At 38.0% G+C, this 27,139-nt stretch overlaps 2 protein-coding genes across 2 annotated transcripts in view; both read right to left on the bottom strand.

Annotated features, from left to right (window-relative positions):
- The window catches only part of LOC102815309 (peptidyl-prolyl cis-trans isomerase CWC27 homolog), a 381,669-nt gene that overhangs the window by 300,704 nt on the left and 53,826 nt on the right, over positions 1-27,139 (bottom strand). The gene's annotated exons all lie outside the window — the stretch shown is intronic.
- Positions 1,261-26,896, bottom strand: LOC102816451 (double homeobox protein A-like). Its single transcript, XM_006875296.1, has 3 exons — positions 26,874-26,896; positions 3,688-3,717; positions 1,261-1,771 (listed from the first exon to the last, which is right to left on the bottom strand). The coding sequence occupies exons 1-3, from the start codon at positions 26,894-26,896 to the stop codon at positions 1,261-1,263; spliced, it is 564 nt and encodes a 187-aa protein (XP_006875358.1).

The following is a 27,139-nucleotide window of genomic DNA, read 5'->3' as shown; positions in this document are numbered from 1 at the left end:
TTTTTTTTTTTATCTTCCTCTTGTCAAGTTCAAGCCATCAAGGCTAAGTCAAATGGGTACTATCTGCAAGTTTGGGTGTTCTTGTGCATCTCCCCTCACTGCATATCAGCTAGATGATTCACTCTCAGCTCTAGCCCTCTGTGGCTAGGTCCTTGTCCATGGGCTCAGGTGTCCCCAGGTCTCACCATACTTTGAACCACCAGCCCTTCCTCTTATCTCCAGGTCAACAGGAGTCAATGGACCATGGCTGAACTCAGCCCATTTTTTCATTGCTGCCTTTCACCCTCTTCCACTCAGCAGTAAACCAATGTGGTCGCCAGCAAGCTTCCATGCCTTTTCATGTGTTCCCTTTGAGTTTCAGTCTTAGAGGACAGTTTTCCTGAAGGAACTTGATTATTTGTCTTGATGGCTTTCCAGTGAACAGCTTGCTTATTCTTGTAATAGCCAGTCATACTGACATTTCTGTTTTGGGTTTTTCCTGATGACCTTTCTTTGAAGATGTATCTTCTGTTGCTCTAGCTGTTCCAGGTTGGTCTGCTTGTCCTTTCTTGTGGGAGTGCCCCACCTCAGAAGGTTCTGGATGGGGCTCTGGATTCCACCTAAGGTCCTATACTCTCTGCAAAGGCTCCACAAGAGGCCATTTCACTGGGCAAGATCTAGAACCCCTTTTAAGTGTTCCAATAAGTTTTATGCTGAAGATGGGCTTACAAGTTTTCTGTAATCATGTTTCCTGACATTCCTTTCTATCCCACTCAAATATCTATTTTACAATAGTAGGCAAGGGAAACCAATATTCATAAGACAGACACTCAAGCATGTTAGTATTATTTCCCCTCTTCAAACTATGCCTAGATCCCTGTATCACAGAGCCTTGTTGTCCAAGGTTAAGCATGCATCATTATTTACCTCTGTGCCACTTAGCCAATTCAAACCTGTCTCAGTGTTCCCCTATCTACCTTGTTCTTCCAGTTCCTACCCTTTCTTTTTTATTTCTTTTTTTTTTTTTTTATTTCCATTGCTCTGCAATTTCTTGAACTCTAGTCAGGTGAGATTAGGAAGGCAGTGGGATGTCTCTTACACACACCTAGATCTCCAAGTTCTGGTACAATTGTCAAAAGGCTCAGCTTGTCAGCCCAGGGAAACTAGACATTTCTAGGAAGAATGGGAGATGGGTTTTGGGCATCAAGTGATAACAGGGATACTAGATATGTTTCTACATGGGTCATTTGGAATCCAGACCACTAAAGTCACTGGTTTGGGTCACCTCATCTCGTGTGGCTTCAAAACCCGGCTCTCTTGTTTCTCGGTCTCACTGTCTGTGGTCTCTTCAGGATCTTCTTTAACCTGGGAAAGTAATCTAGATATGCGATTTTGAAACCAAACTTGGATTCTTAATTCTGGAACGCCGATTTCTTTAGCAAGTTGTTCTCTACATTCAATCCCAGGATACGGGTTGTTCTTAAACGCCTTCTTTAAGGTGCACAATTGAGATGTGTTATAGTAGGTATGACAACGTCTGACTTGACTTCTTTCTTCAGGGTTATCTTGCCTACGTTCTTGGCTGGATTTTAATGCCTCATTAGGTTTTGATCTTTTCTCAAATAGGTGTCTAGCTCTCCGATTCTGAAACCAAATCTGGATTCTAGACTCTTCCATATTGATTTCTAAAGCAAGCTTCTGTCTAGTAGTGTAGTTTGGGTAGGGTTCATAGTTGAAGACGTTGATGAGACTTTTTAATTGCTCCCTTGTGAATTTCGTATGATTGCGCCTAGTGTACTCCATCACTACAATCTTTTTTCGAAGACTGCCCCAGGACACGTTGGGAGAGGATCTTAGGCTCCAAGGAGTAGGAGAGTAGTTATCTTGGAGGCCGGGTTTCGTAGGTTCTGCTTTTCTACCGTTTCTTGTATTGCCCTCCCCAACACCCAAACTATGATGTGTCTGCCCTTACCCTGTGCTCTACCATTATCTCCCTCAACCTCCCCCTAAATTCCCCACCCCCAACCCCACCCTTGTGGTTACCTTATAGTCCATTAACTTTTCCCTCCATTCAAGACAGTCTATTTTATTCTGTAATCTACCTGATCTTCTCACCACCTGGATCTCTGTTCCTCTGTGATTACCTTCTTTCACACTGTAATTGTTTTGATCACAGACTGACCGCCCAAATCCTCTGTTGTTATAATTTTATTCTGTTCTTTATTCTTCCTTTTGTCGATTGAGTTCAGGGTGATGCTGCCGCATAAATCATTCTCTGGTTGTTGCCTGTTCTTGTTGGTTCTCAGTCCACAGAACTTCCTTTAGGATGTTTTTCATAGCAGGGTTGGCTTTGACAAAATCCCTTAGCTTCTGTTTATCCTAGAATGTTTTGATTACACCATCGTATTTGATTGATAGCTTTGCTGGGTAGAGGATTCTTGGGTGGCAGTTTTTTTTCTTTTAGGGTTTTATATATGTTTCCCCATTGCCTTCTTACCTGTATGGTTTCCACTGAGACACCCAAGCTTAATCTGATTTGCTAGCCTTTGTATGTTACACTTGTCTTTTCCCTAGCTGCTTTCAGGATTATGTCCTTATCTTTGATTTTGGAGAGCTTGATTATTATAGTTCTTGGTGATTTTCTTTTAGGATCTATCCTTACTGGGGTTCATTGAGCTTCTTTAATGTTTATCTTTTCACTTTTCAGGATGTTAGGGAAATTTCCTTCCAGCAGCTCTTCAGCTAGCTCCTCTGTGGACTTGTGTGATTCTTCCTGTTCCACAATGCCATTAATTCTTAAGTTATTCCTCTTCATGTTGTTCAACATGAATCTTAGACATTCTTCTGTTTTTTAAATCCTTTTTTTCTGCTTGTTTTTCTATCTTAGTAGTATTGAGAGATATATCTTGCAGCTCCCTAGTTCTGGTTTCCATCTCTTCAAATCTACTCCTTTGCCCTTTCAGTGTATTGTCCACTTCTGATACTCTATTATTAATAGTTTGGACCTCTTTCTGTAGGTTTTGAATTGTTTCTAATGCTGTATCTATCTTATTTGATTGTTCCTGTGTGCTTTCCTGACTTCTTCCTTATTTTTCTCAACTCCATTTTATAAGCACTTTTCTGAATTTGTTGTGATGTAACTCAGGATTTAATTTTCAGGCTGTTTACTTTTTAGTCTGCCTGTCCCTCTCCACAACCCCATTCAAGCCTTTTGCCTAGTGATAAACAATTCAGGGCCAGCTGTGGCCATTTTGCACTGTCTTTGGTTTTAAGTGGAAACTGTCCCGTTAAATTGTGAGATCTGTGTGCATGTGCAATAAAACCCTCCAGAGCTAGTTCAGTCATCCCCTTTAGTTACCAGAATGGAGGTGAACAGACAGCAAGAGCCCAATGAACAGACACACACACAAAAATAATGTCCACACCTTTATCTCCATGGCTGTGTCAGGCTTCCGTGGCTACTCTGATCCTTCTCCCATTCAGTCTTGCCCAAGATGGCCACTCAGGGAGAAGCTGAGTGCCTTGGATTAGAAAGCACTGGATTTTCCACTGACTGTAAGCCTTCCAACTTTTTAAATATTCCTTTATATGTAGTTCAGAGTTCTGGGACCATTCCCTGAGCCTGCTTGGTTCAGTATTCAGTTGTCGCTGACAGAGCTCCTCACTGCACTTCTACCCTCTCTGCCATCTTGTTTGTTCTTCCATAATTGGTGAGTTTTAAGAATTCTTTGTATATATCTTGGACACAAGACGCAAGTATGTCTTCTCAATCAGTGGCTTGTCTTTTCATTCTCTTAAGAGCCTCTTTTATAAAACCAAAGTTTTTAACTTTGATGAAGCCTCATTTGTCCACTGTTCAGGTTGGTTTTTTTTCTCCTTTCTTTTAGAAGCTTAATAGTTTTACATTGCATCTATGATCCATTTAGAGTTAATATCTGAGGTATAGATCAAGGTTTATGTTTGTCTACATAGACTAGAAATCCAATTGTTTTAGCACAATTTCTGAAAAGTCTTATTTCTCAATCAAATTTTCCTTACACCTTTGTAGAAATTCAGTTGATTATATCAGCATGGGTCTATTTCATGAGTCATAATCAACAGGAGAGGAATTCACATGAAAATCAAATTTCTGAGTTCTTTATCCTGTTCCACTGATCTATGTGTCTGTTCTTCAGCCATGCTGCTTTTTTAATTCTTTGAGATTCAATAGGTATGTAATTCTCTAGAATTTTATAAACAGCATATGCTAAGAAGTTCCTCTAGTCCAAGGTATAAAAGCATTTCCATCAATTCTAAGCATTGAAGATAAAATGTAGCAACAACAACAAAAGCTAGCGTATAAATAACTCAAATAATAAACAGATAAAGATTGCTGTAGCATGCAAAGTGCTGTGCCTGGAAACTGGGAATTTTTCATTTGTAAAGATTCCAGATGAAGTGAATCCCTTTGGTATAAATTATTTCATATCAAGTTTATAGTAAGTAATATAGAGGTTTTATTTGTTTGCATTTTGTTTTAACCTAGTGTAGATAACAAATGTTCATGTAGCTATACTGAACTTTATCAGTTAAAGTGTTTATCAGTTTAAATATATACATATATACATACATATATATATATATATATATATATATATATATACACACACACACACACACACACACACACACATATATATATATATATAGTTGTTGTTAAGTGTCGGTGAGTTAGTTCCAGCTCATAGCAACCCTGTATAGAGTTTCCAAGGAGCAGCTCATGAGCTTGAATTGATGACCTTGCAGTTCAAACTGGCCTTACAGTCCAGCACATTAGCTAGCCCACAGCGCCACACCAGGAATTCTTGAAATTTTAGCTTAAAATCCATTTTTAAAAACTAAGTTATTTTTGTCTTGTACAAATATTATGGGGTTTTTTTTGTTGGAATATAGTGTTTTACCAGTATTTTATTAAAGGTACTTTGAGTTATTAGAGAATTTTATACATATTCAAAAGAAACAACTTGAAAGCACTTTACAACAACAACCCACATTATGGCCAAAGCACCAAAGATGAAACACACAGAAGCAGTGATGCTGCACTTAACACTAACATTCTAATTCCCCTTGGCAGGCCAAAGTGCTCAGTTTGGTGCAGGCTGTGTTTAAGTACTATAACAAGAGTTGTGCAGCTTTCTTCACACTGGAAAATTGTTGCTATTCTCTGACACAGCTTAGAAACAAGACTAGGAGAAAGGATCTTCTTACTTTGTCTCCAAAGAACAGAGAACTTTTGTCTTCTGCAAACATCTGAGCCTCACTGTAAAAAGACAGAATACTCTATATCCAAATTTGTTTTTAAATCTTATTTGCTTTTATTCAGCTATGCTCTCAAAAGATAGGAAATGTTAAGCAACATGTGCATTTTCATCACTAATTAAATGACTACAAAGACTATTACTAAAGACCCTTTCCGTATCTACTAAAATGCAAAAACAGTTTGTTCCAGTGTTCTTTCCATACTGTACAACATAGGCTAAAACAATAAAAACAATAAAAGAAACAGAAGGTAATGTTTTTAATTTGACTATAAAACTGCTAAATTCAAAATGAGAATATAATGGACATAAACCCAAACAAGTAAGTCTCATGAATTATTGTGCATTGCTACCCTTGGCTTCAATGTAGTGCTAATCTCCAGCAATCAGGATTAGACATTCTCATCTCGTATCACACTTATTATCACGAGTCAGTTATATTATCTTTTTTCCTAGATAATTAAGCAAGTGTATACAAAGTTCATCTGAAAGCTTACTGAATCTTACCAAACAGCAAAAAGATATAAACTGTTGTTGTTAAATGCTGTCAAGTCAGTTCCAACTCAGAAGAACCCTGTATAGGGGTTCCGAGGAGCAGCTAGTGAGTTTGAACTACATCCAGACCTTGCAGTTCAAACCAACCTTGTGTTTATCCTACAGTGTCACACCAGGACTCCATGATATAAGCTATAGGACTCTAACTCTTTGTCCCAAGCCTGTCACCGTTGTTGAGTGTTGTCGAGTCGGTTCTGACCCAAAGCGACCCTGTATAGGGTTTCTGAGTTAGTGAAACCACCGACCTTGCAGTTTAAACAGCTTTGCAGTCTGCCGCATGAACCCACAGCGCCACACCAGGACTCCTGTCCCAAGCCTATGTAATGTTAACTTGAATTATTTAAAGTTAAGCCAAGAGTTTTTCACTTTAACTCTCTTAAATAATCAAAGCCTATCTTTAAGATATTTCAAATTAGTGTCAATACCATTAACAAATAAGCATATCTGGAAATTTTATAATAATTTGTAAAGATTAATAAAACTAAAAACATAAATGCTTATCTAAAAAGAAAAATATTAGCAGGAAGTCATTATGGAACTTTCAACATTAAGCAAACATTCTTTTCTATAGAATCAAGAAAACCAAACATTCAGTCAAGAACAAATCTAACTTCCTATCTGTTGAGTACACACACCTTTGATCTTATGAATTATTAGAACTAGTTTAAAGTAAAAATTAAAAAGAAATGATTTAGCAACTTAAGCTTATATAACTTTTAATATCTGCCTTTGGTCATATAAAAAGTACTTTGCAGTAGGACAAAAAAAATCTATTAATTATTATATAATAATTGAGACTGTTTAAATAAGGTAACTCTTAAAAGAAGCAGACAGATCAGAATCATAAATTTAAAAATAGAAACCAGACTAAACTAACATCAGAAAGCTAAGAATTAGGGGGGAAAAAATAGAATAGTGCAATAAATATCATTGAAAGCATTTTAAGTATCATTAAAAATATTTACATGAGTAAAAGAAAAAAATCAAATATAAAATTTATAAAGAAAAAAATTCACTAATTACCTGCATATTTCAAAATAAGAATAAATCTAAATACATGCAAAATAAATCCTAGCTAAGATTTAACATTCATATTTGTTGTTGTTTAAATAGTAAACACATTAAAATCAGTATATATGTATAGATGAAATCCTGATGTGCTTGATAAGATCGGATAAGCTCTTGACTGGTAACCTAAAGATTGCCAATTCAAACCCATTAGCAATCCTTGGAAATGCTATACAGCGTCATAATGAATCATAGTCAACTTGCCAGCACTTAACAACAATATTTATACCGTATATTGAATTTGTTGCTATAAAACATGGTATAGCAATATCTTTAAATAATAAAGACTATGGAGAGAAGTCAGTGTCGCTATGTGTCAGAATCAACTTAACAGCACACAATAACAACATGGAGAAAAGAAGCCTAGATGGTGCCTAAGATCAAGCACTAACTAAAAGATCAGCAGTTCAAACCCACCAGGTACTCTATAAGAAAAGGATGTGGTATTGTGCTTCTGTAACGATTACAGTGAGAAAAACCCTATGGGGCAATGCGCTACTACCTTTTACAGTCACTAACAATGAGTGAATAGACTTGATAATGGGCTTTTTTAAGGAGGAATGGGACATGAAATATTAATAGTCAAAATTGACAAAATGTAGCAAATAATTATAATAAACTTTACGAGATTCATCTTCAAAGTAGGTCATTATTAGTTTGCCTTTATCAACTTTAAAAATAAATGAGTTTTCCATAAAAGGCAAAGATCAATAAGACTAACAAAACAGAACAAAAGCCACTCATTTAGAAGACTGTTTATGAAACCCTATAAAACTGTTTGCTGTTTTTATAATTTAAGAACTTTGTGAAAGATGTTAATTTCTAAACTACAAAGTAGGCCTACTGAACCAAACAAATTTTTTAAATTTGTCCTAGGTCACTGGTAAAAATGGAAGCAGTTGTTTTTTAAATAGTGTAATATCAAATGGCCTATCTGAAAAGTTGATATTTGAGCAGGAAACTGAATGAAGAGAGGAAATGGTTACCAAGAATATCTCAGCGAAGCAAGATTCAAGCTGAGGGAAAACAAAGTGCAAAGGCCTGAAAAAGGAATGAGCTTGGTGTACCTATGGAACAGCAAGACAGACAACGTGCCTGTGAGAAAGAACCAAAAAGAGTAAGGTGGATAATATAATAACAGTGCCAAAGTATATGGAAAAATGAAAAGCCATAATGGCCAGACCACAGAGCCACTGCTAGATACAGATGGATAGATTTGGTAGTGGGAAGATGAGGAAATTCTCTCACTGCTTTTGTTATCTTAATAAACAAGATGGCAAGCCAAAAGTGAGGTGAGTAAAGATGTTGGCTGTTATTAACGAATATGATTCTTTTCCTAGACAAACAAGAAAATCAGTGAAGAAAGCTATTCAAAGTAACGGAGCAGCTATTCATGTTCTCTCTGCCCACAGTGCCCCTTAGAATACTTACTCTAACTCACAGTCCTGGAAACAGCAGCAATTGGTATCAATTGGGCTTAGGCTCTGCTGCACCTTAACAGAAACTCCAAAAAATGGGACTGAAACAATTTGAAAGTTAGTTTTTCTCACATAGAAAACAATCCAGGCTAAAATACTGTTTTCGCCAAGTCTTCAACGTCCCAGGTTTCTACTACCTCTCCACTCGGACATCCTTGTCTCCAAAGACCAAATATGTGTGCCAGTATTGCTACAGGAGATATGGAGGACTAAATGCCTGAAAGGCTCATACAATTCTGGTTCATCTCATTGGTCAGAATTGGATCCCATGGCTATATTTAGCTATAGAGAAGACTGGCGAATGCTTTTAGCTAGGCAATCACGTGTCCAGCTAAAAGTTGAGGATGGTATTAAGAAAGAAAGGAAGGCTTGATAATGAAAAGCAACTAACTATCCTTTTACTACCATTATCCTTTCCAATGCCATAATTGCATGTCAATCAGACACAGGTCAAACCAGTAAGATTTTCTCCTTAGCATCTGGATTTGAGACACAGAAATCAATTCAATTAATTGCTGGATAACTGAACTGCAAGAGAGAGTAAACTAGAACTCTAGGAAGGATTGAAACTGAATATGCAACAAATAAACATAGAAAAGCAAAGATAGTGTACAGATGTCAAGAGAGAGAAAACAGAGCTTTCTGACAGCTTCTTTTCTTGAGAAGCCTGCACGTAATTTTTTCATCTGTAGTTTCTGTGACTCCCCTATTTCTTTTTTTTTTTTTTAAGTTTTTATTGTGAATTGAGTGATAGTTTACATGGAAGAACATAGGTTTTATACTCATCTTATCGTATTTTGTTTCATTGCAATGATTACAATCCCCTCCACACATCATCATTCAACAGTATTTTTGCTTCAATTCCCTCTGTTGTTTTTGTTTTGTTTTGGGTGGAAGGGGTATGTACACAAAAACATTCAGGAATACATATCACTTAAACAACCAAAGGGCACAGTTTGCAAGCCTGCCTCCTGGCTGCCAGCACACAGCCTTCCTCTTTCCATGAGCCTAGAGTCCTCAGCTGCTCTCTCTCTTCATGTCATCATCTCTGCCTCCATCTCTGGTGTTGTTGCTTCTCTGGATAGGGTCCCACATTCCACTCATACTCTTCAACCTTGATAGTCCTAGGGTCCTCTGTTCCTGGAATGTAAGATTAACTACTCTTCCCTTTATGTTACAAAACTTCTACCTTTACAGTTGTGACAATCGCAGTTAGTCATGATAACAATTACTCACTATTGAATTATAAGAATCTTATCCTTATCTCCTTTCACCAGACCTGTCTAGACAAGATGAAAACTATTCAGTGGGGATTCTATCTTCTCCTGCACACTCTGAAGCTAAAGTCTCTCTTGAAAACTTGTAAGTCAGTCACTCCTGTATAGCACCCCCGCCCCTCCGCCCCCCCCGCATTTTAGGTAGCCAATGTCTAAGTTGCCTGTCTCTATCAACCCTATGCACAGAGGGGATGGGCCCTATTCCTTTTTGAAATCTAAACCAAACCCACAGGTATACAGTTGATTCCAAATCATAGTGACCCTGAATAGAGTTTCTGAAGCTGAAAATCTTTACTGGAACATAAAGATTTATTTCTCCACTGTTGCTTCTTTACAGAAAGTCATTTACTTGAGTTAGTTTAAATGGAGTTTCATTCCCTATAACCAATGAAACCTTAAGATCTCTAATAAGAAAGTTATGATTTAATGTCACGAGCACATAAAGTGTTTCTACATCTTCAGTGAAATTTGTGGAAGATACTCATTGCATTCTTCTCCATTGTGTGTAAAAACTTTTTAGTATTTTGTATTTTTATAAATAACTAGGAATTGGTATTGTTGCTTTTTAAAATCAGTAATGATTATATAATCTTTATAATATTTCTTTTGTCCCGGTCACCAGGAAGATTAAATTTATCACACTGTCACAAATATCTTCAGCAATTCTGAGTTAAACTACAAGGGTGTAATAGAGTACATAATAGTGTATAATATTATATTTTTGTTGTATTAATTGCCATCGAATTGGTTCTGATTCATAGTGACCCTGTATAGGGTTTCTGAGGAGTGGTTGGTGAGTTTGAACTGCGACGCTGTGGTTCAAAGCCACCTTGTGGTCAAATGTTTATCCTATGGCGCCACATCAGGAGTGCATATAATAGTGTATAATTGTTGTTGCTGTTAAATGCCATTGATTCATAGTGACCCTATACAGGGTTGCCAATGAGCAGCTAGTGACTTTGAACCATTGACCTTGCGATTCAAACCAACCTTATGGTCCAGTGCATAACAGTATTCCTAATTATTCAGTGTCCCTTCCTGTGGTTGGAGGTCCATATCAGGAAACCCTATACAAGGTTGCTAAGAGTCAGAACTGTTTTGACAGCACTTAACAACAACAACTTCCATGTGAAAGGTTTATACTTCTTCCCACTATTGACATTAGGCTTGGCCAGTAGACTTGGTCCATCCAATGAAATGGTCAAGTGCCATATGCGATTTCTAAGCAAAAGCTTTAAGAGCTAGCTTTGACTCCATCATCATTTTTCTCCCTCTGCCATGAAAGTAGTCTCAGAAAGAGTCCAGGGCTGTTCTTTCATTTTGGGCTCTAGAATAATGTTGATTTGGAACATATCCACAGCTATCTACCAGGATGTAGCCAGAGTCAGAAAAAGCTTTGTTTGAAGACACAAAGATTTTGTAGTTGTTTGTTACCATAACATAACCTAGCTTAAACTGACTAATAAAGGATGTAATTAAAAAAGAAACAATTTAAGATGTATGTTTATATACAAAGACATGGGCTATGTCAGAAAGGATGACAAAACAAAGTGTCTGAGGAGAGGTCTAGGAACATCCAGAATTCCTATCCCAGTGTTAATCACCACCACTCAGTTAGTCATCTCATCTTGAAGACTGGGAGTCTTCTGAAATATGTGCTTTTCCTTACAATGAATCTGTTACCAAGTCTTGATAAATCTACTTCTTCAATATTTCTCACATCTATCCCCACAGTTACTCCCTAATCAGATCCTTATTATCTCTCACTTGGACCAATGTAATAATTGAATTTGTCTTTCTTCTTCCATTAATCCATCTTTTTATACTTACTAAGAGCTTAAGTCAAAAACACCTGCTACTAGGGTTCCAGTTCATGTATGCACTGGTTTATTCCAAACAAAATGTGTTTAAGCATGTCTCTGTGATCAGTGGTTGGCTACAGACAAGTTCTCTCAATAATAGACTAGTCTTAGTCTGATTAGAGTACCTTCAAAGAAAAGGTCCAATCAAAACAGGATATCTGCTGGGCCAGTTAAATCAAAGCAGGTAAGTCCACTGAAAAAGTTATGGTGACTGCTTTTTGGGGATCCCAAAGGGGTAAACTTGATAGATTTTCTTGAAGGACACAGAATGATCATGAGGGCTTAAAATGAAGAATTTTTAGGAAACTGAAAACTGCACTGGTGAGAAAAAGGCCAGGAATCTTGTGCCCAGAATTTTTCTTCCCACCACAACCATATATAGCTGCTTATTGTTCAAGGGTAGCAAGTGCTATCCTATAAGAATTTCACTGGGAAACCTTACCCCATCTGTCCTACATTCCTGACCATGCTACTTAAGACTTTTTTCCAAAAAAAAAAAAATAAAAAATTAAAGGACTTTTAAAAGAAACATGATGCAAGTCCCTTGAGGATATCAAAGCTGCCATTTTGATGAGGTATGTAAATCAAAGAGTACAGATTTCTTTAGGGAAGGACTAGATATAGAAACAATGCCTTCTTAAATGTATAGACAGAGATGGAGGATATATAGATACAAAATAACTTCACATTTTGACATTTTTGTTTAATAAATGTTTCTATGATTTTGCAGCAATACTTTCTGGGTTACCCTCATTTTTCCAAATATTTTCCAAAATATATTATTTGTTGTTGTTAAGTACCGTGGAGTCGGTTCCGACTCATAGCGATCCTGCATAGGGTTTCCGAGGCTGTAAATCTTTACGGGAGCAGAAAGCCTCATCTTTCTCCTGCGGAATGGCTGGTAGTTTCAAACTGCCAACCTTGAGGCTAGCAGCCCAATTCATAACCACTGTGCTACCAGAGAAAATCCTCCATCATAAGGTAGAGATGGGGATACGGAGAGAGGGAGCAACTGAGGACTACAGTTTCATGGAAAGAGAGGGACTGAGAGCTGGAGACCAGGAGGCAGGCTTGCAGAATGTGCTCTTCGGTGGTTTAAATTATATCCCTCAGTGTTAAAAGAAAAAAAAGAGCTAAAATGAACAGAGAAAAATACTGTTAACTGGTGGTACATGGAGAGGAGTATAATGATGTAATGAAACAAAGTATTTGCTTAATGTAAAACTGATGATCTGCCCTGTAAACTTTTACTCAATTCACAATAAAACTTTAAAAACAAAAAAACAAAAAAAAACTCCAACACAGAGTCCCTCTCTTATCCATAAAATAATAATAATAATAATAAAAACCCAATGCCATCTAGTCTATTCTGACTCATAGAGGCTTACGTTTTCCAAAATTGTAAATCTTTTCGGAAACAAACAGCCTCATCTTTTTCCCATGGAGCTGTTGTTAGTGGGTTTGAACCTCCAACCTTGTGGTTAGCTGTCCAGTGTTTATTTGATAGCTTAAATTCATTTGCCAGACTCACATGATTTGGTAGTAGACAAACTCTAGGCACCAATTGTCATAGGTTCAAGTATTAGCTCTGTCAGTCACTTAGCTTCTTTAAGTTCTTTTTATTTATTTTCATTTATAAAATGAGGATCTTAATTCAAACTATACCTTGTAGGTTTGCTATGGGGGTTAAATTAGAGAATTAAATTCATTTCAGAAAACTCCTGGTCCCATTATATATAGGCCAATTAAGTATTTGTGAAATAATAGAACAACTCTTTGGCTAGAGCAACTCTAAGCACTTCATAGTCCGTAGTTATGTATACAATGTACCCCTCTACTAGACAACAAGGAGTCCTGGTGTGGCACTGTGGGCTGATGCGTCAGACTGCAAAGTTGTTTGAACTGCAATGTCAGTGGTTCAAGCATACCAGCTGCTCCTTGGAAACCCTATACAAGGTCGTTATGGGTCTGAATCAACTCCATGGCACTTAATAACAGCTAGACAATAAGAGAATGGAGAGGAGACTGATTCTTACTAATATGGACATCCTGGGCCATAGTAGAATGCCTGGTATAAAGAAGGAATTCATTGTGCAAAAGCTAAGTAACATCTGAGGGTTGGTAAAAATCTCTGAGCAGTTGGAGGGAAAAAAATATAAAGGATTGCTAGGGACAGCAAAATCAAGTCACTAACCATTTTCCCTCATACAAGTGGTAATTTCAAGTGGTCTTAACTTTTTCCAAAAACAAAGAACTCTGTATCGTGGGTGTTTCTTGTCTTATTCATTTCACATAAACTATAATTGTCAATTTCCTTTACAGGTAAATTCATCAATTACAAATAGGAAGGTGGGAAAGCAATGAGTAGTTCAAAACTCTTCAACATGACTCCATGTATTTGTTCCAGAATAAAGACTACTTCATCAAACGATGAATAACTTAAAGAATGTTTTTCTGCACATCATCTCCATACTACATTACAATCCATAATTCCATTCCCTATAAACAACTGATATTGTGAAATCAATAGAATATAACTCTCAAGTGTAATACAAATCAATATAGCCTAAAGAGATTCAAATACCTCTTCTCCATTTTGACAGGAGAATTTCCCCCACATGTGCATTTCATTACTTCCTGTCTGCCATACAAAATCTAATGGTAAAAACAGTACAGCTGCCGCATTTCTAAAGTACAGTACATAACTAAACTTCAAAAAAAATTTTTTTTGTTTTATTTTGAAGATGATTCCTTGGATATTGGGTTAACTAATTCTCAATGGACTGACTTGGTGTTTTAAAAGTGGTATTTTATTTCTACCAGCCTAAGAAACAGTTTTGTCTAGAATAATCTAAAATTCTTGTTGAAAAGATCCAAACAGAAGAAAAATGGAAGCTTGCCAAAAATACCTAATGATGGAATGGTTTATATCCTAATTTCTACTTTTTGAAAATGCTAACCCTAACAAATAAAGGCAATAAAATAAACGGCCCAGTGTAATTTGAGTCCTGTTATGGCACTGCAGGATAAGCACTGGACCATAAGGTCGATTTGAGCCTCAATGTGGCAGTTCAAATCTACCAGCCACTCCTTGGAAAACCTATACAGGACCGCTATGAGTTAGAACACCTTGACAACACTTAACAACAAGTGTACATTGGGAGCATGAAGGCTCTATACAATAAACATTGGACTACGAACCACAAAGGCAACGGTTCAAGCCCACCAACTGCTTGGCAGCAGAAAGATGAGGCTTTCTGCTACTGCAAAAATTTACAGCCTTGAAAACCCTACATAGGATCACTATGAGTCAGAAGCAACCCAAGGACACTTAAACAACAACAATAGTATACACTGGGACACCTATAACATTAATTGAAAGGATTTAATTTGATGCTAAAGTGTTATTTCTTTAAGTACTAGTTCAAGAAAGCATGTATGTGTCACTTAAAATCCATTCAGGCATTATCTAACTTGATCCCTGCCAAAAATATGGCACCAACCCTCACTCACACCGTACATTCTAATCAGCTGGGTTCAATAATTCATTGCAGTGGCCACACAGAACTCAAATACAACACTAACATTGATAGGGTTAATTAGGGAAGTTAATAGGTTACAATTCCAGATCAGAAATGCTCAGGGTCCAGTTCTTCCAATCAGGATAGCCTCTCCTCAGCTATACCCAAGGGCAAGCCTCTCTCTGCCCAGGCTGCTGACAAAAACTCACAGAACACACCACTCCACCATACGCCTCAGCCCAGCCCCAAGGCACTGACTCCAGCTCCATGGACCAGCAAATCTAGCTCCCCAATAAGTGCTTGGAGGTACCCCATTCTGCAAACGAACCTCCTGCCCAAAGGCATTTGGCTCCACCTGTTCCATGGACCAGGAAGTCCACTACTTTGTCTAGTACTCATAAGATTTGAATGTGGTATTTACATAATGTCCAAATCATATAATGTCCTGTTTCACAGGATATATAATGGGCACTAAGTGCATGAGAGCCTTTTTTTTTTTTAAGTTCATGGAAAAATGGCATTAAAGATAATGAAATTTTCCCACAAAATTTTTGAAGTCCCTTCATGTTTTACTAGCATTAGGTTGAAACATTTAAAATCTGTGCTTATTTGTAAATTTTTGAAATTTAACTACTGTACAAGCTCTGTAGGATAAGCATGGGACTGTGAACCACAAGTTCAGTGGTTCAAGCCTACTAATCATTTAATGAGAAAAAGATGAGACTTTTTGCTCCTGCAAAGATTAAAAGCTTCAGAAACCTTATACAAGGTTGCTATGAGTCAGACAGACACGGTGATACTTAACAACAATAAGCTATATACTAAAGATAACTCTGCACCTCCTAAGTCTGATCATTATTAGGTAAGTGAGCCCAGAATATAAAGTGTAATTTCAAAATTCTCTAGGTCTGAGAAAGAGTTTATTAATTACTTTTAGAAGACTAAGAAATACTGGAAGGAAAAAAAGTTTATGAAAGTTCTATAAGAAGCCTAGTCATATATTTAAAATCCAACAAAAGAAGACTTAAGAGATTAAAAACTGACAACAGCTCATTCAGGTGTGCTTCCAGGCTTAAGGAGGTGTGGAAGCATTATTTATGACTAAGTCCTGGTGTGATGCTGTAGGATAAGCACTGGACTGCTAATCACAAGATCAGTGGTGCAAACCCACCAGCTACTCCCCAGAAAATCTATACAGGGTCATAATGAATCAGAACCAACTCAACAGCACTAAATACCAACACTAAGGAAGACCAGAAAAGAAGTGATGTATTTGAATTACAGTGCTGAGGAATAATACTGAAAGTACCATGGACTGTCAGAAGAACAAACAAATGTATCTTAGAAGATGTCTAGGCAAATGCTCCTTAGAAGAGAGGATGTCAGGACTTCTTATTTCTGTACATGTTATTGGGCGGGATTCAGGCTTTGAAGAAGGAAATCATGCTTGGTAAAATAGGGTCAGCGAAAAAGAGGAAGACATTCAACAAAATGGAATGACGTAGTGGATGGGCTCGATAATTCATTTCAATGGCCCAGAGAACTCAAACACCATACTAATACTTATGGGGTTTATTAGGGAAACTAACAGGGTTCAAGTAGAGCAACAATTGTGAGGACGGTGCAGGACCAGACAGTGTTTCATTCTGTTGTGGACAGGGTCACTTTGTGTCAGAGCCAACTTGATGGCACCTAATAACAACACAGCAATTATCTCTTACTTCATAATTTAAAGTTCAATTTATTAGATCTTCAAAGTCAATTTCAATGTTGTAGTTGTTGTCAGGTGCCATCAAGTCAGTTACAACTCATAGTGACCCTATATTGGGTTTCTGAGGAGCGGCTGATGGGATTGAACTGCCAACCTTGGTGGTTTCCACTGCAGTGCTTATCCTACAGTGCCACCCCAGATGTTCTTGGTGCTATCATTACAGTAAGAGTCCTGATGACACTGTGGGTTATGCATTGGGCTGCTAACTGCAAGACTGGCAGCTCAAGTTCATCAGCTGAGATAATGGAAGTCCAGGAAACCCCTACATTGGGTCACTGTGAGTCAGGACCAATTCACTAACAATGGAGCTCGCTATAGGAAAATATTTGAGTTTATATATAGTCAAAGTAACACAGATCATGAATAAAATGAAGTTCTTTTAACTTCGCCTTTTCCTGAAAAAGAAATTATCATCATAGTCAACTAATATTATAATTATAATAGGTAAATTTAGAATATGTTGTTGTTAAGTACTGTTCAGTCAGTTCCAACTCATAGTGACCTGTATTGGGTTTCCAAGGAACAGCTGATGAGCTTGAACTGCTGACCTTGTAGTTTAACTGACTTTGCAGTCCAGTACGTTAATCCACAGCACCATACCAGAAATCCAAATTTAGAATATAGTTGATCAAATTATAAACTGTCCAAATATCAAAACTAATACCATTCTAGCTAATCTTGAAAAATTACTACCAAATTTTTAAGGTCCATCATAAAATCACATAAGAATAATCACAATAAAATTACAGATCACAAAAATTACATCATAAAAGACACCATTTCTATGATAATGTTAAGCATCACAACAAACTAGTAAATTTTTTTAATGATCTGTTCTGCTTGTTTAGCCATTTATCACAAAGCAATATACAAATGTTAACAGTATGCGGAGCAGACAACTCAGATTGGCATTCCTGTTTAATTTGCAGTAGCTGAGTGCCACCTACAGGCAAAGAGAAAAAAAAGCTTCCTTACAGTCATCCTTAAAATGTTAAATTCCATCCCACAGAGACTCTGTACACTTCCCAAGGAGTGACTGGTGGGCTTGAACCGACAACTTTGCAATTCGCAGTTCAGGGCTACTTTACAGTAACACACCAGAACTCCAATCGTTAAAATAGGGCCTTCCAAAAGATAAACTTCAACTATCCGAAGCTTTTCATCATTAATCTGTTATTTCAGTGATTCTCAACACTGACTTCACATTAAACCTGGGTACCTTATGAAGTTTTTTATGATCACCTGCCAAAGATTCTGATTCAACTTTTAAGTGTATCAGCTTACATCTTTTAAAATGTCATTGTTGTTGTTGTGTACTATCGAGTCGGTTCTGACTCAAAAAGTGACCCCATATAGGATTTTCCAAGAACACCTGGTAGGTTTGAATTTTCAGTTATCCTACAATGCCAGGACTCTTTAGGACATAGTTATTGCTGCTTAGTCCTATGGAGTTGTTTTTGACTCACGACAACCTTGTATAGATTTTCCAAGGAACGGCTGGTGGGTTTGAACCACCAACGTTGTGGTTATCAGTCCAGTGTTTACCTTCAGCACCACAACACAGAATAACTCAAATCTCACTACTTTATTTCTTGTAAAATTATTTGAATTTCACTGTCTATACTTTTACCTTTTATAAAAGATTTAAAAAGTAAATTCAATTGATATAAATGTATTATCCCTAAGATGATTTAGCTGAGATGACCCTACCAAATATTCGCTGCCTTTGCATTATTCTAGACATCAGAAGTAATGGAAGCAATGTGTGTTCAGGGAAGAGAGGGATCTTTATTGAAGTGGTTCTTTTCCCTAGATGTACATTAGAATATCTGGGAAGTATTTAAAAAGTCCACCACTCATCTGTCAGACTGTCCTAGTGGTGGCTTGTGTATTGCTGTGATTCTGAAATCTATGCCACCAGTATTTTAAATACCAGGAGGGTAACTCATGGTGGACAGGTTTCAGATGAGCTTCCAGATGAAGACAGACTAGGAAGAGAGAGTGATGAACTACTTCCGAATGTTTAGTCACTGAAAACCTTTGAATAGCAGAGAAACACTGTCAGATGTAGTGCCGGAAAATGAGCCCCTTGGGTTGAAAGGCACTCAAAATGCGATTGGGGAAGAGCTGCTTCCTCAAAATAGAGCTGACCGTGATGATGAGAATGGAGAAAAGCCCGTGGAACCTTCATTTGCTGATTAGGCACAACAAAACATTGAAACATCCATTGAAACATCCATTGAAAATCATAATACGGAATGTACGAAATATGAATCTAGGAAAATTGGAAGTTGTCAAAAATGAAATGGAATGTATAAACATCGATATCTTAGGCATTAGTAAGTTGAAAAGGACTGGTATTGGCCACTTTGAATCTGATGACCACATGGCTTACTATGCCAGAAATGACAAATGGAAGAGGAATGGTGTTGCATTCATTGTAAAAAAGAACATATCCAGGTCAGTCATGAAGTACAACACTGTCTGTGATAGGATAATATCCATGCGCCTACAAGGAAGACCAGTTAATACCACTATTATTCAAATTTACGCACCAACCACTAAAGCCAGTGAGGATGAAACAGAATTCTATCAACTTCTTCAATCTGAAATTGATCAAACATGCAATCAGGATGTATTGATCATTACTGGTGATTGGAATGCAAAGGTTGGGAGCAAAGAGGAAGGATCAGTAGTTGAAAATATGGCCTTGGTGATAGAAATGATGCTGGAGAACGCATGATAGAATTCTGCAAAATCAATGATTTGTTCATTTCAAATACCTTCTTTAGACAGCATAAGAGACGACTATACACATGGACCTCACCAGATGGAATACATAGAAATCAAATTGACTACATCTGTGGAAAAAGAAGATGGAAAACCTCCACATCATCAGTCAAAACAAGGCCGGGGAAGACAGTGGAACAGACCATCAATTACTTATATGCAAATTCAAACTGAAGCTGAAGAAATTGAAAACAAGTCCATGAGAGCCAAAATATGACCTTGAATATATCCCACCTGAATTTAGAAATCATCTGAAGAACAGATTTGATACATTAAACACTAAAGACTGAAGACCAGAAGAGTTGTGGAATGACATCAAGAACATCATACATGATGAAAACAAAAAGTCATTAAGAAGACAAGAAATAAGGAAAAGGTCAAAATGGATGTCAGATTAGACACTGAAGCTTGCTCTCCAGCATAAATATGCTAAAGCAAATGGAAGAAATGAGGAGGTACAAGAGCTGAATAGAAAATTTCTTAGTTCAGCTCGAGAAGATAAAGCCAAATATTATGAAACAATGTGCAAAAATCTGGAATCAGAAAACCAAAAAGAAAGAACACGCTCAACATTTCTGAAGTTAGGGGAACTGAAGAAAATTTCAAGCCTCAACATAAGTTATTGAAAGATTCTCTGGGCAAATTATTGAATGATGCAGAAGGCATCAAGAAAAGATGGAAAGAATACACAGAGTCACTATACCAAAAGGAAATGGCTAATGTTCAACCATTTCCTTGTTCAAGAGCCAATGATACTTAGGGAGCAAGTCCAAGGTGCACTGAAGGAATTGGCAAAGAACAAGGCACCAGGAATAGATGGAATAAAAACTGAAATCTTTCAAGAAAGTGAAATGGCTTAGGAGGCACTCACTCATCTCGGACAAGCAATTTGGAAGAAAAATATCTGGCCGACTGATTGGAAGAGATCCGTATTTGTGCCCATTCCAAAGAGAAGAGACTCAATGGAATGCGGAAGTCATCGGACAATATCTTTGATATCCCATGCGAGTAAAGTTTTGTTATAGGTAATTCAGAAATGGCTGTAAGCATACACTGACAGAGAACTTGCAGAGATTCAAGGCAGATTCAGAAGAGGCCATGGAACGAGAGATATCACTGCTGATGTCCGATGGATCTTTGCTGAAAGCAAAGAATATCAGAAAGATGTTACATGTGTCTTATTGACTATGCAGAGGCTTTTGATTGTGTGGATCATGACAAGCTACGGACAACATTGAGAAGTATGAGTATTCCGGAACACTTAACTGTGCTCATGAGGAATCTGTACCTGGACCAAGAGGCAGTTGTTTCAACAGAATATGGAAACACTGAATGGTTTAAAATTAAGAAAGGTGTGCAACAAAGTTGTATTCTTTCACCATATTTTTTCAAAATGTATGCTGAACAAATAATCTGAGAAGCTGGGATATACATGGCATGAGGATTGAAGGAAGAGTCATTAACAATGTGTGATACGCAGATGATACAACCTTGCTTGCTGAAATTGAAGAAGACTTAAAATATTTACTGATTAAGATCAAAGACCACAGCCTTTGCTATGGATTATATCTCAATGTAAAAAAAACAAAAATCCTCATCACTGGACCAATAAACAACATTCTTATCAATGGAGAAAATACTGAAGTTGTCAAGGACTTCATTCTTCTCAGATCAACTATCAACACTCATGGAAGAAGCAGTCAAGAAATCAAATGATGTATTGCATTAAGCAAATCTGCTGCACAAGACCTTTTTAAAGTGTGGATGAGCAAAGATAATAGCTTGAAGAATAAGGTGCACCTGACCCAATCCATGGTATTTTCAACAATCTCATATGCATGTGAAAGCTGGACAGTGAATAAGAAAGATCATAGAAGAATTGATGCTTTTTAGTTATGGTGTTGGAGGAGAATATTGAAAGTGCCATGGGCTGCCAAAAGAACCAATAGATCTGTTCTGGAAGAAGTGCACCCAGCATGCTCCCTGGAGGCCAAGATGGCCAAACTTCGTCTCTCACATTTTAGAAATATTGTCAGGAGGAAGCAATCGCTGGAGAAGGACATCATGTTTGGTAAGATGGAGGGTCAAAGAAAAAGAGGAAGACCCCCAACGATTTGGATTGGCCAAGTGGCAGCATCGATGGACTCAAACATGGCAACATTAGTGAGGTTGGCCCAGGATTGGGCACTGTTTCGTTTTGTTGTGCATAAGGTCACTGTGAGTCGGTACTGACTCAATGGCACCTAACAACAACAACAACAACAACATTTATAAAGTATGATTGCCCTAAATAATTAATGCAAGCTGAGGATAATACACTTGCAGTTGCAAGGTTGGTTTGGACTGTAAAGTCGGTTTGAACCACAAGTTTGGCAATTCAAACTCACCAGTTGCTCCTCATAAACCCTATATGTGGTCGCTATGAGTTGGAACCAAATTCACAGCGCTTAACAACAACAACTAGAAATCAGGGAGTCCTGTGTGGCACTGCAGAATAATGCACTGGACTACTAAATTGGTTTGAACCTCAAGGTCGCCAGTTCAAACTCACCAGCTGTTACTCGGAAACTCTATATAGACTCGCTATGAGTCAGAATTGACTCAATTCAACAGCACTTAACAACTAGAAATTAGAAGAGCGCAGTGGCTCCATACAATAATTGGCTCCACATAATACCTTGAACCACAAGGTCTGCAATTCAAGCCACCAGCCACTCGCGAGACAAAGAAGAGGCTTTCTGCTCCTGTTAAGATTTGAAAGCACTTGAGATCCTATACAGGGATGAGTCAGAACCAACTTGACGGCACTAAACACCAACAACAACTAGAAATTAGGTAGTGGTTACTTTTAGTTGGTGAGAGAGAAATACACAGAATGGGGTAAGAAAGGTGGTTCTGGATACCAGCAATGTTTTGTTTCTTGATCTGAGTGGTGATTATATCTGTGTTTAGTTTGTTAAAATTCAGCAGGTTGTACATATGTGTACTTAAAAAATATCTTCATATAGATTTTTCACTTTCTTTAAAATTAAAAACCTACATAAGCACCCAAGCTTCACCTCAAATCAATAGATTCAGAATCAATGGGAGTGGAGCCTGGGCATCAGTGTTGGTTTTTTTAAAGCTCCCCAAAGTGTAGGTATAAGTGAAAACTACTCTTCAAACAAGTCACAGATTCATTCATTCATTCATTCACTCATTCCACAAATTTTAATGGTCAGTTTCTGTAGGCTTTCTATACTAGATTCAGAGGACATAAAGGTAAATGAGACCGTCTCTAAAGGGGCTTAGTTTAGGCAAGGAATAGGCAATCCCTTGTGATAAATACAAGTAAATATTTACAGATCCAGTGGATAAAGTAATTTGTCAAAGGATTTATTTATTTTTACAAATATCTGAGTACCTATGATTTAGATGAGGAGCCACGGTAGCACAATGAGTGAAGCACTGGCGTCCTAACCAAAGATCAGCAGTTAGAATTTACAAGTTTCTCCCAGGGAAAAAAAACGATGAAGCAGTCTGCTTCCTTAAAGATTTACATTCTTGAAAACCCTATAGAGCAGTTCTACTTTGTACTATAGGGTTACTATGAGACGAATCAATTAGATGGCAGTGGGTATGATATTAGACCATGGAGATACCAAACATAAATATACACAAAATTTCTATCTTCAAGCGTGTTATAACATAAGGATATTAAAAGAAACAAACAAAAATGGTGACATGTAATATATATTAACTATCACATGACTGTGAAAATGGTATAATGGGAAACTGGAGGAGCCAGAGAAGGTATTAGTCAGTGTTGGTGAGCAGATCATAATAAACTCAGCAGCTGTTGTTGTTAAGTCATTGGAGTCCATTCTGATGCATAAAGACCATGTATATGGCTTCCTAGGAGGAGTGGTTGGTGGGTGTGAACCACAGACCTTGTGGTAAGCAATCCAGTGCTTATCGGATAGCACCACACCAGGACTCAACAGTGGGAATAGGAATTAGTATTATAAAGGAGTGCTTCTCAAATGTAAATGAATATACATGTCACTGGTGATCTGATCTAGATCAAAAGCAGATTCTGTTTCTGAAGGGGTAAAGTAGGGCAAGAGATTTAACAAGTTCCCAAGTGCTATTGAAGCTACTAAGGAGCTCTGGTAGTGTAGTGGTTACGAATCGGGCTGTGAACTTTAAGGCCAGCAGTTCGAAACTACCAGCCGCTCTGTGGGAGAAAGATGAGGCTCCCGTAAAGATTTGCAGCCTCGGAAACCCTGTACAGGGTCGCTATGGGTCGGAATCGACTCGACAGCACTTAACAACAACAACATTGATGCTACTGGTCCCAGGGTGACAATTTAAATAGCAAGATTCTTGAGAGAGATGAGTTTAGAGGGAAGAAATGAAAAATGCTGAATTCCACAGCAGAGAGATCAAGATAAACAAACTCAGAAATGTCACCATTAGATTTATCAATGAGTAGACCTGAGTAAAAACAGTTTCAGTGGCATGGCAGGAGAAACGCAGACTGTGCATTAGCAAGAAATGGAAATGAGGCAGTAGAAACAGAAAATAAAACTGGAGTGTTTTTGTTGTTGATGTTTTCTCTTATAGCCTTTTATGATATGAGAGGCTTAAACCTATTCACATGCTAAGGGAAAGGAATCAGTGAAGAGAAGAAAATGAAAACAAAGGAAATAGAATAAAATCATTTCAGAAGGGTAAAGGGATCCCTGTTTTATTAAAGTATTATTGTCAGCAGACTTTCATTCAGCCGCTAACTCATAGTGGCCCATATACAACCAAAAGAAAAGCTGTCCAGTCCTATGCTCTCCCAAAGATATGTTGTGGGTTGTTGTTGTTGTTGTTATGTGCCCTGGAGTAGGTTCCGACTCATAGCGACCCTGCACAGGGTTTCTGAGGCTGTAAATCTTTACTGGAGCAGAAAGCCTCATCTTTCTCCCGCGGAACAAGCTGGTAGTTTCGAACTGCTGACCCTTAGGAGAGCAGCCCGATTCGTAATCACTACACTACCAGAGTGGGCCCTTGTAATCCATAACCTTTTTATTAGCTGATTTCTGGAAACAGATTACCAGGCCTTTCTTCCAGGCCCATCCTAATCTGGAAAGTTTCACTAAAATCTGTTCAATATTATAGCAAAATGCAAGCCTCCAATGACAGATCAGTGAACCCATCTCTCCCACATGGTAGATGAGACTTCTTTCACTGAACCACCAATGCCCCATCAAAGCAGAGAAGGAAATAAGAAATAGCTTGAAAGGAGGATCAAGGATAAAAGAACAAAAGCTGAAAAAGTTTACTCCTTTCGAGTAAAACAAGAAATCAGGCAGTCTGAGAGAGAGCATTTACTATTTGAAGTATATCAAGAATCACTGGAAGATATAAAATAGTGAGATTTGAGTACTTCTGTGTTGTGGTACTGAAGGTAAACACTGGACTGATAACCACAAGGTTGGTGGTTCAAACTCACCAGCCGTTCCTTGGAAAATCTATACAAGGTTGCCATGAGTCGAAACCAACTCCATGGGACTAAGCAGCAATAACTATGTCCTAAAGAGTCCTGGCATTGTAGGATAACTGAAAATTCAAACCTACCAGGTGTTCTTGGAAAATCCTATATGGGGTCACTTTTTGAGTCAGAACCGACTCGATATTACACAACAACAACAATGACATTTTAAAAGATGTAAGCTGATACACTTAAAAGTTGAATCAGAATCTTTGGCAGGTGATCATAAAAAACTTTTACAGTCTGCCCCTGGCCTTTTTTTGACTGATGATATGGAGCCTTTCCATCGTCTCTTTCTGCAATTTCTATGTGTTCCATCTGGCGAGGTCCATGTGTATAGCCGTCTGTTATGCTGTCTAAAGAAGGTATTTGAAATGAACAAATCATTGATTTTGCAGAATTCTATCATATGTTTTCCAGCATCATTTCTATCACCAAGGCCATATTTTCCAACTATGGATCCTTCCTCTTTGTTCCCAACCTTTGCATTCCAATCACCAGTAATGATCAATACATCCTGATTGCATGTTTGATCAATTTCAGATTGAAGAAGTTGGTAGAATTCTTCTATTTCATCCTCTCTGGTTTTAGTGGTTGGTGCATAAATTTGAATAATAGTGGTATTATATGGGCTTCCCTGTAGGCGCATGGATATTATCCTATCACAGACAGCATTGTGCATCATGACTGATCTGGATATGTTCTTTTTGACGATGAATGCAACACCATTCCTCTTCAATTTGTCATTCCTGGCATAGTAAACCATGTGGTTGTCAGATTCAAAATTTCAAATACCAGTCCATTTCAGCTCACTAATGCCTAAGATATTGATGTTTATGCATTTCATTTCATTTTTGACAACTTCCAATTTTCCCCGATTCATACTTCGTACATTCCATGTTCCGATTTTCAATGGATGTTTACAGCTGTTTCTCTTAATGTTTCATTGTGCTTCATCAGTAAATGAAGGTCCTGTGGGCTTTTCTGCCACGAGCTTTACTCCATTCACGTTATCACAATCAACTCTACTTTGAGGAGGCAGGTCTTCCCCAATCGCATTTTGAGTGCCTTCCAACCTGAGGGGCTCATTTTCTAGCACTATATTTTCTCTGCTATTCCTAAGGTTTTCAATGACTAAATATTCGGAAATAGTTTGTCACTCTTTCTTCCTAGTCTGTCTTTAAACCTGGAAGCTCATCTTAAACCTGTCCACCATGGGTGACCCTGCTGGTATTTAAAATACCAGTGGCATAGCTTTCAGAATCACAGCAACTCACGAGACACCACATATGACAAACTGACAGACGAGTGGTGGCCGTTTGGTTTTAAGTGGAAACTGTCACTTTACATTTCGAGATCTGTGCACATGCATAGTAGAACCCTCCAGGGGAGGGAGGGTGTCCATTCACTCAGGCATCCCCTCTAGCCACCAGAAAGGAGGTGCACAGACAGCGAGAGACCAATGAACAGATACCAAAAATAGAATGTCCATACCTGTATCTCTGAGGTTCTGTCAGGTGTTCATGGCTGTTCTGATCCTTCCCCCACTTGGTCTCTCCCTAGATGGTGGGTCCGGGAGCAGTTGACCGTCTTGAATTAGAAAGCAATAGCTTTCTTGACTCTGCTACAAATTCCCCTAGCTGTAAGCCTTCCAAGCTTCTAAATATTCCTTTATATGTGGTTCAGAGTTCTAGCACCATCCCCTGAGCCTGCTTGGTCCAGTATTCTGTGTTGTTGCGGACAAAGCTCATTACTGCATGTCTACCCGATCCGCCATCTCTTCCTACCCATCTGACCCATAGTAACCCTGTATAGGGTTTCCAAGGAGCAGCTGGTGAGTTTGAACCACCAACCTTGTGGTTCAAACTGACTTTGCAGTCCAGCATATTAATCCACAGCACCACACCAGAATTCCCCTAAATAAAATGCAAATAAAAACAATGAGATATCGTCTCACCCCAGTTGTGTGGTTGTTACGTGTCATCAAGTAGGTTCCGACTCATAGCAAAACTGTAGAGGG

This window comes from Chrysochloris asiatica, unplaced genomic scaffold (genome assembly GCF_000296735.1).
Source record: "Chrysochloris asiatica unplaced genomic scaffold, ChrAsi1.0 scaffold00318, whole genome shotgun sequence".
NCBI lineage: Eukaryota > Metazoa > Chordata > Mammalia > Afrosoricida > Chrysochloridae > Chrysochloris > Chrysochloris asiatica.
Note: the sequence above shows the minus strand (reverse complement) of the source record. Positions and strands in the feature narration are given on the sequence as shown.

Coding starts and splice junctions, on each gene's coding strand:
- LOC102816451 (XM_006875296.1), bottom strand. CDS start 26,896: ATGGCGGATCGGGTAGACATGCA. Junction 3,718..26,873: donor GCGGATCGGGTAGACATGCA/GTAATGAGCTTT, acceptor CTTGTGTCCAAG/ATATATACAAAGAATTCTTA. Junction 1,772..3,687: donor AGAATTCTTAAAACTCACCA/ATTATGGAAGAA, acceptor GATGGAGTACAC/TAGGCGCAATCATACGAAAT.